The sequence below is a fragment of the Mauremys reevesii genome, linkage group 27 (genome assembly GCF_016161935.1).
Source record: "Mauremys reevesii isolate NIE-2019 linkage group 27, ASM1616193v1, whole genome shotgun sequence".
NCBI classification, from domain to species: Eukaryota; Metazoa; Chordata; order Testudines; family Geoemydidae; genus Mauremys; species Mauremys reevesii.
In genome coordinates, this window is record NC_052649.1 from 42833 (window position 1) to 56234 (window position 13402).

Here is a 13402-nt window from a genome sequence, read left to right on the forward strand (position 1 = left end):
GCCTGGGACAGACAGATCCAACTAAATGAGCTGGTGCCCGCTTCTGGCCTGAAACTCAATGACCTTGAATTGCACCGAGGAGAGAACTAGAGGCTGGTGTAGGAGCACTCAGCTCTGGCTTCCAAGGGGCCTCTCAGGGGATCCCCCCTATGTACAGTGACTTCAGTGGCGTGGAGACATGGTGAGGGCTGCTAGGGGAAGGACGGTGCAGTGGTTAGAGGCTGCAAAAGACCTGGGTTAAAGTCCCTGCTCTATCCCAGATTCGGTGTGTTACCTCAGACACCTCACTAGGGGTATGTCTACATTGCAATTAGACACCCGTGGTCGGCTTGGGCTGTTTAATTGTAGCGCAGATTTCTGGGCCTGTGTTGCAGACCAAGTTCTGGGACCTTCCCAGCACACAGCTCCTAGAGCCCAGTCTCTAGCCTGAACCCAAACACCTACGCTACAGTTAAACAGTCCCTTAGCCTGAGTCTTGTGAACCGGAGTCGGCCAGCTGCAGGATTTTAATTGCAACGTAGACACGCCCTTACTGCAATAAACAATATAATAATAGGGTGCCTCTGTCTCCAAAAAACCCTTAGAAATCCAGGATGCCTGAATTCCAGCAGCAGAGGGAGGCAGAATCCACAGAGAAATGAGATGATCTTTCAATCCATTTATTCATGCAGCTACAGTCGCCTCTTCAAGACAAGCAAATGAATAACAAATGTGTTGAGCAGAGAAAATGAATCTCTATACAGAGCGTTTTACTATGGAGGTGGCCGTCTCCGCTTCGTACTTAAGGCTGAGGTTTGCATTTAAAGCAGGATTCAACCTCTTTGTCATGTCTGAAGGATAAGCCAGCCTCTCCCCAGAGTTCCAGCCGTGTCCCATGAATGCCCAACGTGTTCTCTGAGAATTCACAAGGAAAGACACTCGTTTAAAATGAGTTAAAATTTAAAAATGCCATGCCCTGCGTCAGATCATAGGGGTTTTTTTTTCCTCCTAAATGATTTCTGTTCAGAAAGTAGCAGAAAGTGAAACTTGAATAGATCTAATGCAATGGGTATCGTAGAATCACAGGGATGTAGGGCCGCAAGGGACTTCCAGAGGTCAGTCTACCGCCTCACACTGGGGCAGGATTAAATATACCTAGGCCACCACTGACAGGTGTTTGTCTCACCTCTTCTTAAAAACCTCCAATGGCAGGGATTCCACAGTTTCCCTAGATAACATGCTCCAGACCTTAACTATCCTGAGTTAGGCCTGGTCTATACTAGGGGGCAGAGTCGACGTATGATATGCAACTTCAGCTACGGGAATAGCGTAGCTGAAATCGAAGAATCTTATTTCGACTTACCTCCCGTGCTCCCGGTGTGGGATCGATGGCCGCAGCTCGCCCTGTCGACTCCGCTACCCCCTAGTATAGCGGGGATTTGACGGGAGCGCATTCAGGGATCGATATATATCTAGATGAGACGCGATATATCGAAACCCGATAAACCGATCGCTACCCCCAAATCCGGCGGGTAGTGTAGACATACCCTTAGAATGTTCCTCCTAATATCCAACCTGCAAACTAAGATGATCTTGACAAACTGGAGAAATGGTCTGAAATAAATAGGATGAAATTCAACAAGGACAAAGGCAAAGTCCTCCGCTTAAGAAGGAACAATCAGTTGCACACATGGGAAATGACTGCGTAGGAAGGATCGGTGGGTTAGACTGGACCACAAACTAAATATGAGTCAACAATGCAATACTGTTACAAAAAAAGCAAACAGAGCCTGGAGGAAGCCAGCGCCTGCGCCACAGGCAGCCCTTAGCAGACATGGGCACTGCCTCCATTCAAAAGTGGTTGAAACATAGGGGGAGAGTAAACATTTTAAAAATCATTTTCAATGTGTGAGTTTTTATGATTTTCCATTTTTTCTGGAAATATTTATCAAAAAATATTTATCAAAAATCTCTACCATATTTCGTATGCTTTATTCTTTGACCATATTTTACTTTTGCACTCTAAAAAATACTGTATTTTTAACAGAAAAACTTTAATTTTTCCATTTATAATTGTTCTTCATTTTCTATGGGGAAATTTTTCAAAAATGGTTTTCTTTAACATTTTGAAGCAGTTTTAATAATCCCAGTCCCACTATGTGAAAAAGCTGGTCTATCAAATGTTACACCTCCCCCACCCTCACTCACTCGCTCGTTTTCACGGGGCTGGAGCAGGGGGTTGGGGTGCAGGAGGGGGTGCAGGATCCGGCTGGGGGTTCGGGCTCTGGGCTGAGACTGGGGATGAGGGGTTCAGAGTGAAGGAGGAGAGTGTGGGGGTTGGGGTGCAGGAGGGGGTGCAGGATCCGGCTGGGGGTTCGGGCTCTGGGCTGGGACTGGGGATGAGGGGTTCAGAGTGCAGGAGGGGGCTTAGGGCTTAGGCCCCTCTTTTTTCCAGCTCACTCTGCATATACATCTGTCACCTCTCCCCTCACCAGTTTCTCAGGGGCTCCCTCTATGGCCACGAGCTCCCCCAGGGATGCAAGTTCCCTCCCTGGGAGTCTAAACATGCCCCTCCTGTTTTCTAGGTGTTCCCTGGGCCTGTTCCGGTGGCCTGAGACCCCCAGAGACCCCAGCTCCCACACTGTGCATCGACCTGCCCCTCGCTGTTTCTCTGCATGCCAATGACCCCCTAGGCAGCCTCCACCTCCCCCCAGGGCTTCCACCAGCAGCTTGAGGTGTCCTGAGGGCCTCCCCTTGGGGCTATAATGTACCCCGGGGCCTCAGGCTCCCGCCAGGTGTGCCCAGCTCCACTCCATGTTCCTGTCCCCCCTCCCCGGGAATGGGCCTCCCCATATCTTTGGACATAATTCTACCTGCATTTCACCCGCCAAGCCCCGACGTGGGGATGAGGGCTGATCCCCACAGGGAGTTGCGGGGGAGAATGATCCTCAAAGAGAGGCAGGGAATGGGACTGGTTCCTACAATGTAACGGGAGGGCAATACCCACAGAGAGATGGGGGCTGAGGGGAACTGATCCCCATAGAGCGATGGGGGCTGGTCACCACAAGGAGACAGAGGGCCCAATCCCCACAGAGAGATGGATGCTGAGCCCAATCCCACGGAGAGATGGGAGATGAGGCTGGGGATGGGCTGGGTCCCACACAAGGACAGAGGAGGCCCCCCCCCCACGGAGAGGGGGGGGGGGGGGACTGTCTCCATAGAGAGGTGGGGGCTGGTCCCCACAAGGAGACAGGTGGCCCAATCCCCACAGAGAGATGGGGGCTGGGAGACTGATCCCCATAGAGAGGTGGGGGCTGAGGGGCCCGAGGACACCAGAGGCTGCAGTGACTCTGCGACATCACAAGGGGGGGTCCCTCATCACCACGGTAACCGGGACCACATACTCTGAGCAGCGGAGCAGGGTGAGGGGCTGCGGGATGCTCTGTGCTCCCCACTTCTGGCTGGGCCGCAGGGGCCCCTGGGTCTCAGGGGCCCTGGGGATCCTGGCTCTAATGCTTTGTCGTTGCTCAGGTAACGTGGGGGATACTTTTCCCTTTTAAGGGTTCACAGCACATTGGGGCCTCAGCCTGGCCCAGTGCCCTTGGAGAGGTGCCAGGCTGGGACCCCCTCAAGGCAGTGCCCAGTCAGAGAGCTCAGCAACGTGCCCCTCTCCGCCCGTCCCTGCAACGTTACAGGAGCCCCGGCTGGCCTGGCACCCGGCAGAGCCCAGGGGAGGTGTGAGCGCTGCTGGGCAGGAGCAGCAAGCCTGTGTGATGGCACCGCTCAGCACGTGGGCATGCCCGGCTCTGAGACGGGACCCCCATCTGAGCCCCACCTGGGGGCTGGGCTGGAAACCGGACCCAGTCTGGGCAGCCCTCATCCGGTGGGCCTGACGTGGCAACCCCATCTGAGCACCTTGTGGGAGGGGATGAAATGCCCTCCCCCCCTGCTGGGCACCCCCTCGTGAGCTGGGTCTGAGCCTCAGCTGTTCCCTGTCTGATCCAGACTATAACCGCCTTGGGACAGTGACTGTGCCTCTCTGTGCTGCACCCAGTGCGTTCGTCCCAGGTTTTGTGGGACCTACCCCAGACAGTGGCAAAGCCTACGCCCCAAGAGTGGGCTTTGCTCTGCCTGCATCTCTCCCACCCGAGGAGCCTGTTACTGAGACGAGACTAGAACTGCCTGTGTCTCTCGGCTTCCTTCCTAGGCTACAGGGACTATTCTCCTGATGAGGGCATCCTCCCAGGGCAAGAGACCCGAGGCACCACAGCGAACGCCGGGGAAGAGCCCAGGCAGCCAGCAGGGTTCGGTGTGGAAGGGCAAACCGGTAAGGGGAGTCGCTCTGCAAAGTTCCCCATCCCCATCCCACAGCGGGTCCAGGGTTCCTGCCTGGTCTGCTACTGGCTGACACAGTGCAGGGTCTTTCCCTGTGGCCCAAGAAAGAGAAGCAGCCCCTGGCCTGGGAGGTTCCCCCACTCCTGCCCTGATGGGTGTGTCTCCCCTGCACCAGTCTGGGCCTGGATGGACCCTGTCCTTTCCCCTCCCTGTCCCTGGGCTGCATCTGAGGCTTCCCTGGTCTCCCATGCTCTGGTCCTGCCCCCAACACCCCGATGTACCTGCCCTGACCCCCACTTCTTCATGGGCTTAAATTGCAGCAAGGGCGGTTTAGGTTGGACATTAAGAAAAACTTCCTAACTGTCAGGGCGGTTAAGCACTGGAACAAGTTACCTATGGAAGCTGTGGAATCTGTCACCAGGGTTTTGTAAGAGCAGGTGACAAACACCTGTCAGGGATGGTCTAGTTATTATGTAGTCCTGCCTTGAGTTCAGGAGACTGGACTAGGTTCTCAACCAGGGGTACATGTACCCCTGGGGGTACTCAGACATCTTCCAGGGGGTACATCAACTCATCTAGATATTTGCCTAGTTTTACAATAGGCTACATAAAAAGCACTAGTGAAGTCAGTACAGTAAAAGCTTTGTTATCCAGCATGTTGGGGGAAGGGGGGGCGCCGGTTAGTCAAAAAGTCTGACTAACTAAGAATTAACAATGGAAGGAGGGAGTTTGGGTGCGGGACGGGGCTTGGGGCAAGGGGTTGGGGCACGGGAGGGGGTGCGGGGCGTGGGCTCTGGGAGGGAGTTTGGGTGCAGGAGCGGGATGAGGGCAGGGGATTGGGGCACAGGAGGGGTTTTGGGGTGCCGTATCCAGGTGGCACTCACCTCAGCTGGCTCCCCGCAAGCAGCGACATGTCCCTGCTGCTCCTAGGCAGAGGCATGGCCAGGCAGTTCTGCACGCTGCCTCCGCCCACAAGTGCCACCCCTGCAGCTCCCATTGGCCACGGTTCCCAGCCAAAGGGAGCTGTGGATCCAGTGCTTGGAATGGGGTGGGAGCAGCAGACAGAGCCCCCGTGGCCGTTCCTCCGCCTAGGAGCAACAGGGACATGTCGCCCCTGCTAGGGAGCCACGCAGAGCCAGGTAGGGAGCCTGCTAGCCCTGCACCAACTGAACTATAAACCTTCCGGTTGGTATAGTGCCAGATAACACAGCTTTTACTGTACAAACTAAAATTTCATACTGTCAACACTTGCTTATACCGCTCTATATACTAGACCCTGAAATGTAAGTACAATATTAATATTGCAATTGATTTATTTCATAATTATATGGTAAAATGAGAATGTCAGCCGTTTGTCAGTACAAGTGCGCTATGACACTTTCGTATTTTGATGTCTGATTTTGCAAGCAAGTCATTTTTAAGTGAGGTGAAACTTCGGGAGCGCAGGACAAATCAGACTCCTGCGAGGGGTCCCGTCATCTGGAAAGGTGGAAAACCACTGGACTAGATGACCTCTCGAGGTCCCTTCCAGTCCCACCTTTCTAGGATTCTCTCCCTCTCTGTCCTAGTCCCCATCTTCATCCACATGGACGCCACTGAATACTCCCTGCCCTGCAGCCCTAAGGAGATGCATGTGACGAACCCCACCTACCGATGGGCCCGGGACAGGAGAGGTGAGGCCCATTCTCTTCCCACCGAGCCCCGCTCCACTCAGGGGTGAGCCGCTGAGATGGCTGGAGAGAGGGAGGGTGAAAAGGGAAAAGGGCATGTGCCTGGCAAAGAGCTCTGCCCACCTCTGGGCGTGTGATGAAGAGGGGTGGGGGGAGGGCACCACAAGGTTTGCGGGGTTGGGATGGTTCAGAACAGGGTGATCCCCCCCCCCCATCCTCTCAGGGAAGATCAGGGCTGAGTAGTCTGTCAAGGGGGGATCTGCTGGGTGTGCCCGGGGGGGGGGGGCTGGGAGAGCTCAGGACACCACGTTAGCTGTGAGTGTTTATACAGCAAGGGGCACGGCTCTGGCTATACCCTGGGAATACGTGGGGGGCTGACACTCCCCTTTAATCCCCTCACGCGGAAAGAGAAGGGCAGAGATGCTCGAGGGGCCCAGATAGAACAACGCCAGTGCAGGCCCTGGGGGGGCAGCTCAGCCTGGGGTGACCCCTTTCTGGGGCTCATCCCCCCTCTCTCTCCCCGGCACTAGAGTCCCAGTCGCCCTCAGTCAGCGCCCAGGGAGCCCTCAGCTTCCGGCACTTCCAGGGCGGCAGCAGTGGGAATTACTCCTGCACCGTCTCCTACAAGGAGCACAGAGTCCCGAGGGCTCAAACCTTCCACTACACAGTCCTGGGTGAGACCTGCTTCCAGCTGGGCCCACGGAGGGGCAGGGCGGGCTGTGGGGGGACTGAGCCCCACGGAGAGGAGGGTCAGGGTGGCCATGGGGGGACTGAGCCCCACAGAGGGGAGGGTCAGGGTAGGCCATGGGGGGACTGAACCCCATGGAGGTGAGGGGCAGGGTGGCCATGGGGGGACTGAGCCCCACGGAGGGGAGGGGAGGGGTGGGCCATGAGGGGACTGAGCCTCACGGAGGGGAGGGTCAGGGTGGGCCAGGGGGGGACTGAGCCCCACGGAGAGGAGGGTCAGGGTGGCCATGGGGGGACTGAGCCCCACGGAGGGGAGGGGCAGGGTGGGCCGTGAGGGGACTGAGCCCCATGGAGGTGAGGGGCAGGGTAGGCCATGGGGGGACTGAACCCCATGGAGGTGAGGGGCAGGGTAGGCCATGGGGGGACTGAGCCCCACGGAGGGGAGGGTCAGGGTAGGCCATGGGGGGACTGAACCCCATGGAGGTGAGGGGCAGGGTGGGCCGTGAGGGGACTGAGCCCCATAGCAGAGGGGGGAAGGTGGCCATAGGAGACCCTTGTCAGCTCCATGAAGTGGAGGGGCAGGGTCGGGTTTAAATCTCTCGGTGAGGGAAGATCCGGGAGAGGGGCAGGGCAGGCACTGGGTCCCCCCACACCCTAGCTCTATAGCGTGGGACAGGAGGCTGTAGGAGACTTGGGGTCCTCCTGCAAACCCCGTTCCCGTCTGCCCAGGAGGGCGGTGGGGAGCTTGTGGGACAGTGGTGACCCCGCGCTCTCTCCCTCCGGCAGCCTACCACGTGCGCGGTGGTCTGGAGGCCCTGCTTGTCTTCCGGAGCCGGCTCTGCCAGGAGGCGCTGAGGAGGAGGTTCCTGTGGTCTCTGCAGGAGGCCCTGGGCCGGGTGGCCTCTGCCCAGCACTGCCAGCTTGTGCTCAGCAAGTCCTCCTGCTTCCCCACCCTGCAGGAGCCCTGGGATGAGTTCAACCTCCAGGTACAATTCCAAGGTAGAAACCCAGAAGGAACTGTGATGGCAGGGTCCTCGGGGAACCGCCTCTGGAAAGACAGAGGCAGGGCACGGGCCAGGGAACCAGGGCTCCGGAGTTCTATCCCCAGCGCTGGAAGAGGAGTGGGGTTGAGTGGGTTAGAGCGGGGGGCTGAGAACCAGGACTCCTGGGTTCTTCTTTCCATGGCTCTAGGAAGGGAGTAGAGTCTAGTGAGCTGGGCTGGGAGCCAGGACTCCTGGGGCCTTTCCACAGCTCTAGGAAGGGAGTAGGGTCTAGTGGGCTAGGCAGGAGGGCTGGGAGTCAGGACTGCTGGGTTCTCGTCTCAGCTCTGGCAGTGGTGTGGGATCTAGTGGTTAGACCAGAGGGTGCGGGGAGCCAGGACTCCTGGGTTCTAGCACCAGCTTCCTGAGCTCAGCAGTGTATAATTGCTCTGCATCACTGAGTTACGAGGAGGTCACATGCCAGGCACCGCGGTGTCTTATGTGTAAAGAGCTAGTTACCCCGTTAACTGGTCCCATTGGTTGTGGCTGGGCTGGGCTGGGCTGCTCCGTCAGCTGGAGACGGTGTTCTGCCGGGTTAGGCCAGAGTCTGAGCTGCATCAGGTCATCTCTGTTCTCTAGTCTCCCCCTTTGGGCCGCAGTGGGATAAACTCTGCAACCCCCACAACCAGACACTGGTCATAAACTGTTACCGTGCGGCGGTCAGGAACAACCTGCTGCAGGTGAGTCGCTGGGGGCAGGGGGATGAGTGGGGGGTGGAGGACACACACGCCATCCCCCACCTGGGCCCTCCAGCACCTGAATGTTAAGGTATCTCCTGGTCAGGCTCCCCTCGCAATGTTAACCTGTCCTCTGTCTGTGTCTTCCTCCTCTGCGTCTTTACTGTATTCCCCCTGCCCGGGCCCTCCCCTCCCGGTCATTACTGTATTCCCCCTGCCCGGGCCCTCCCCTCCCGGTCATTACTGTATTCCCCCTGCCCGGGCCCTCCCCTCCCGGTCATTACTGTATTTCCCCTGTCCGGGCCCTCCCCTCCCGGTCATTACTGTATTCCCCTGCCCGGGCCCTCCCCTCCCGGTCATTACTGTATTTCCCCTGTCCGGGCCCTCCCCTCCCGGTCATTACTGTATTCCCCCAGCCTGGACCTGCCTCTCCTGGTCATTACTGTATCCCCTTACCCGAGCCCTCCCCTCCCAGTCATTACTGTATTCCCCCTGCCCGGGCCCTCCCCTCCCAGTCATTACTGTATCCCTCCTGCCTGGACCTCCCCCTCCCGGTCATTATTGTATTCCCCCTGCCTGGACCTCCCCCTCCCAGTCATTACTGCATTCCCCCACCTGGGCCCTCCCACTCCCAGTCATTACTGTATTCCCCCCACCTGGGCCCTCCCCCTCCCAGTCATTACTGTATTCCCCCTGCCGGGACCTCCCCATCCTGGTCATTACTGTATCCCCTCTCCCGGGCCCTCCCCCTCCCAGTCATTACTGTAGCCCCCCCTCTGAGCCCTCCCCCTCCCAGTCATTACTGTCGTCCCCCGCCCAGGCCCTCCCCCTCACCATCTGCTCTGCTCCCACTCAGGCCAAGCTCACCATGACCAGGTTCCTGGAGGAGCATGGGCCCTTCCCCATCACCGGGGGCGGCGCCCCCCGCGCCATCTTCAGCAACCGCTTCACTAGCTTCCTGAAGACAGAGCGCTGTGCAGGAGGCTACGGGCTGTCCCTGCAGCTGGAGACGTGTCCTGACTGCTGCAGTGAGCCCCGCAACCCCCTTCCCTCCCCCTTCCCCCCGGGGCTGCCCCTCTGTCCCTGGCCTCTCCCCCCCAGGGACTGCCCCATGCCCTTGGCCCCTTTAGGAGCCTCAGGCAGTGTAATTCTGTACCTGCAGCTGCCAGGGCTGGCGGGTGTAGGGGAGCAAACGACCACTTTGAGCTCCTGGCACTCCAGGGCCCACCCTGGGTGTGACCCCCTCCTTCCCCGGGTACCTGCCTGCTCTGAAATGCCCTTGTGCTTTCTCACTCCTGCCAGTCCTGTGCCAGCCAGGCACCTTCAGCGCGCCCGGGAGCAACGAATGTGCCGCCTGCCCCGTCGGCACCTTTAACCCGCTCTACGGCAGGGTGGTGTGCAGCCGGTGCAAGGCGGGGCTGGTGACCAGGGCCGCGGGCGCCACCTCCGCGGGGGATTGTGTGGAGGAGGAAGGTGCGTACCGGTACCGTACCTGCACCCCGAGCCGCAGGGCGGATCCCAGGGCAGGCGCTGGGAGGGGAGAGGAGTCGGGTGCTCCCACCTGACCCCCCAGGGCAGATCGGACCCCAACATTCACTGGGCAGATCCCACGTGCCTTGCCGGGGGCCCTGCCAGAGACCCCCTCTCTGTGTGTCCCATTCTGCACCCTCTGGGGTTCCCCTGGCGACAGACAACTCCTCTCTTCCCCCCACATTCTCAGGGCAGCTGATTCCCCAGCGGGATCAGAGAACCCCAGTCCCTTCCCTCTCGCTGTCACTGCCCCCTGGCCATGGCTGAGGCCTCTGCTCTTTATTCACCCCCGGGAGCCCCTTTCCGGCCCTCTGGAGTCTCTCCCTGCCGGTGAGGTGGCAGCTCTGACTCTGGGGTAGCAGCAGCCCTGGCCGCCCGCCCTCTCCGCCTGCCCCATGCCCAGGAGGTTGAGGAGCCCGTGTTGGTGGCAGCCACCTCTTGGGTGTTTCTGGCTCATAGCAGGGAGTGTTGGGGGGCTTGGGCCCCACTCACAACATTACCGTATCCCCCGCCTGTGCCTCCCCGCACCAAGATATTTCTCACCACCCCACCTGGCGTTAATTATGTTGCCGACATTGTTCATCCCCGGTCTGTAAAGTATGCATAGCAGGACCCTGGCTTCCCCACTCAGGGCCTCCACCACCCCTTTGCTCCTGCCCCCCACGTCGCCCACGCTTGGGCCCTCGGTGACACCCCCCAACGACGTCTCTCTGTCGCCCCCTGCAGTCCCCGTCCCGCTCAGGATCCCGGTCATGGTTCTCATCATCCTCTTGCCACCGCTCGGCTGCTCCTGCCTCATTATCTTGTGAGTCTGGGCGGGCGTCACGCCGCGTTGCCTGGGAGAGGGCCGGGGCGCGCCTCTGAACAGGAGAGGGGCTGTTTGGGGGTGGGGCCCTCAGCTCCACCCAGGGACCCATCTCCCTTTCGCACCAGGGGGCTGGCGAGTCTTGGTGCTGCTGAGTGTGTGAATGGAAGAGCCGGGGAGGGGATGCAGGGGGGTCCATTAAAGGCAGGAGCACTGGGGGCCTGTGGGTGAGGAAATCTTTGGAGCTGCCTTGGCCATTGGAGAGGGGCCTTCAGACGCTAGGAAGAAGCTGCCAGGCCCTGAACCTTCACCCCCTCCCCAGCTCCTCACTCTGGACATCTCCAGTCTCAGTTGCTCACCTGGAGCTGCCCTCGGCTGGCTGCCCCGCCTCTGTCCACCCGCTGGCACCCACAGGGCTGGATCGGGGAGCTCAGAAGAAGGAAGAGAGAGCTTGTCTCTCACGCGGGCAGCCCCCGGGGTCTTCCCTCCGGTCCCTTTCTCTCCCCACCTCCTGCGTGGCAAAGCTCGGGGTGTGCGGGTGAATTTGGGGCAGGGGGGAGGCTTGGCTTGGGGATCCTGGCCCAGCGTGTGAGTGCTGCGCACGCGGGAGCTCTGGGACACGGGGGAGATGTACGTACAGGGGCTGGCCACAGTCTGTGCACAGTGGTTCCTTGCATTAGCCCCCGTTTCCCCCACGTGGGTCCATGGGAGTCTCTCTCTCCTCTGCGCAGGGGCTGCTTCTGGTGCCATCGCTGCCGCCAGAAACAGAGAACGCCCCCACGGGCCTTTGGAGGGACAGCGGTGACAGCAACTGGGGCACATGCACCCAAAGCCCCCTATGCCGCCAGGCCCCCCGACGCTGCTGCAACTGCCCGTGAGACTCTCCCACCGGCCAGGAGTGCATCTGCAGGGGCTGGCCTGGAGGACACACCCGGAGGCCCGTACGCTACTGGGGACCCCTACACTGTGGCATCTGCCAGCAAGACCATCTCCCTGGCCAGCAGCCCATCTTCAGGGGCTGGCAAGGACACACCCAGAGGCCCCTACACCATGGGGGGCCCTGACACTGCAGCACCTGCCAGCAAGACCATCTCCCTGGCCAGCAGCCCATCTTCAGGGGCTGGCAAGGACACACCCAGAGGCCCCTACACCATGGGGGGCCCTGACACTGCAGCACCTGCCAGCAAGACCATCTCCCTGGCCAGCAGCCCAGCTGCAGGGCTTGGCATGGGGGACACACCCAGAGCTCCCGACACTTTTGGGGCCCCTGGTGCTGCAGCTTCCAGTGAGACCCTCCCCCTGGGTGCCAGTGCCTCTGCCTTGGCTGGCCTGCAGGACACACCCAGACCTACCTACGCTGCGGAGGCCCCCGACACTGCAGCACCTGCCAGTAAGACCGTCTCCCTGGCCAGCAGCCCGTCTGCAGGGGCTGGCAAGGACACACCCAGAGCTCCCTATGCGGCTAAGGCCCCTGGGGAGACCATCCCCCAGGGCGCCAGTGCCTTCGCTGGGGCCAGCATGGAGGATCTCCCTCCTGCTCCCTCCCCTGCAGAGGAACTCAGCAATGGGGAGTTTGTTTTCCCCTCTCCTCCTGTCTTCGCCTCCCCAGCCGGCTCCAATGGGAATGCGCGGCGTCCCTCGTGATTTGCAGTCTCAATACACTTCTCTCCCAGCAAATGGAGCTCCTCGGTGTCTGTTTGAATAGCTGGCTGAAGCGTCTGCGGGCGAAGCCAAGGTGGGGGTTGAGCCCCGGGGGTAGCACAGGCTCCCTGCATGTGCAGATCCCTGCCATGGTGAAAGACGGCTCCCACCGCTTCCCCTCCAGATGGGCCCCTCCTGTCTATGTCCCGCCCCAGGTTACACAGCCAGAAGCGAGCTGGACCTTTCGTTTGTTTCTCGAAAGGGCTTCGGGGTGAGGTTGGAAACAGTGGCGACCAAAGGCACAGACACAGCTGGATCCGAACGGGGCTTGGGGGACTCCATGCAAGGTTTAACTGATCCCCGCCTGCGGGGGGGGGGAAGGAATCGCTCCCCAGCCGCAGGAGCAGAGCCTTAAACTGAAAAGTGTTCTCCAGTGGTGGGCTGAAGATACTCCGGCGCGCCGCAGCGTTACCATGGAAACACGTCTGTCTCCTACCGGGGCACCCGCAAGGAAGGTTTGAGTTTTGAGCAGGGCTGTTCTTTGGGGTCAGCTGAGCGCATCTGGCGGGATCCTTTCCCTGCAGCCTATGGGATGGGTGCGTCCTGCCTGCTCCCGTGTCTCTGGGCCCTTGTACACAGACACTTCCTGTGGACAAGGCAAGGCCTCGGGCAGAGAACAGGGTGTCCCGAGGTTTGGGGTTTCTGCACTGATTGCTAGGTGGGGACTGGGGAAGGTGATTGTGCTTAGTTTAGGACCTGACCCGCTCTCCTTTGGGCTTAGCCTTTGCCGCCACACCAGCTCAGCGATGTCAGAGCGGCTTCCCACCTTCAGATCTTCCAAGAAGAAGAATTTCTTCTCAATTTGAAAGCAAATTCCTTGGCCCGGTTGCCTGAAGTTCTCAAAGGGACCAGGAGAGGGCAGCAGAGCAGCATAACCGGCCAGGGCTTGGCCCTGTACAAAGTTTGCTCCCAACAAGTACAAGTTAGTCCCACCCCTAGGAAGGGAGAGAGAGACCCAGCCAACTTTTTATATGGGGA

At 59.5% G+C, this 13402-nt stretch overlaps 1 protein-coding gene across 4 annotated transcripts; it reads left to right on the plus strand.

Annotated features, from left to right (window-relative positions):
- The first annotated feature begins 3382 nt into the window (after nucleotides 1–3382).
- LOC120392226 lies at nucleotides 3383–12400 on the plus strand. 4 transcript variants are annotated; one of them, XM_039516883.1, is made up of 10 exons: nucleotides 3383–3510; nucleotides 4187–4306; nucleotides 5883–5987; nucleotides 6515–6658; nucleotides 7458–7670; nucleotides 8291–8391; nucleotides 9245–9416; nucleotides 9691–9861; nucleotides 10645–10723; nucleotides 11455–12400. In XM_039516883.1, exons 1-10 carry the CDS (start codon nucleotides 3417–3419, stop codon nucleotides 12365–12367), a joined length of 2112 nt encoding a protein of 703 aa, XP_039372817.1. In that variant the 5' UTR covers nucleotides 3383–3416; the 3' UTR covers nucleotides 12368–12400. The 4 variants fall into 4 exon arrangements, with proteins under 4 accessions (XP_039372817.1, XP_039372820.1, XP_039372818.1 ...); XM_039516886.1 differs by lacking the exon at nucleotides 9691–9861; XM_039516884.1 differs by lacking the exon at nucleotides 8291–8391 and having other exon boundaries at nucleotides 7458–7657.
- Nucleotides 12401–13402: the final 1002 nt, after the last annotated feature.

Coding starts and splice junctions, on each gene's coding strand:
- LOC120392226 (XM_039516883.1), top strand. CDS start 3,417: ATGCTCTGTGCTCCCCACTTCTGGCTGGGCCGCAGGGGCCCCTGGGTC. Junction 5,988..6,514: donor ATGGGCCCGGGACAGGAGAG/GTGAGGCCCATT, acceptor CCCCGGCACTAG/AGTCCCAGTCGCCCTCAGTC. Junction 9,417..9,690: donor GACGTGTCCTGACTGCTGCA/GTGAGCCCCGCA, acceptor CACTCCTGCCAG/TCCTGTGCCAGCCAGGCACC.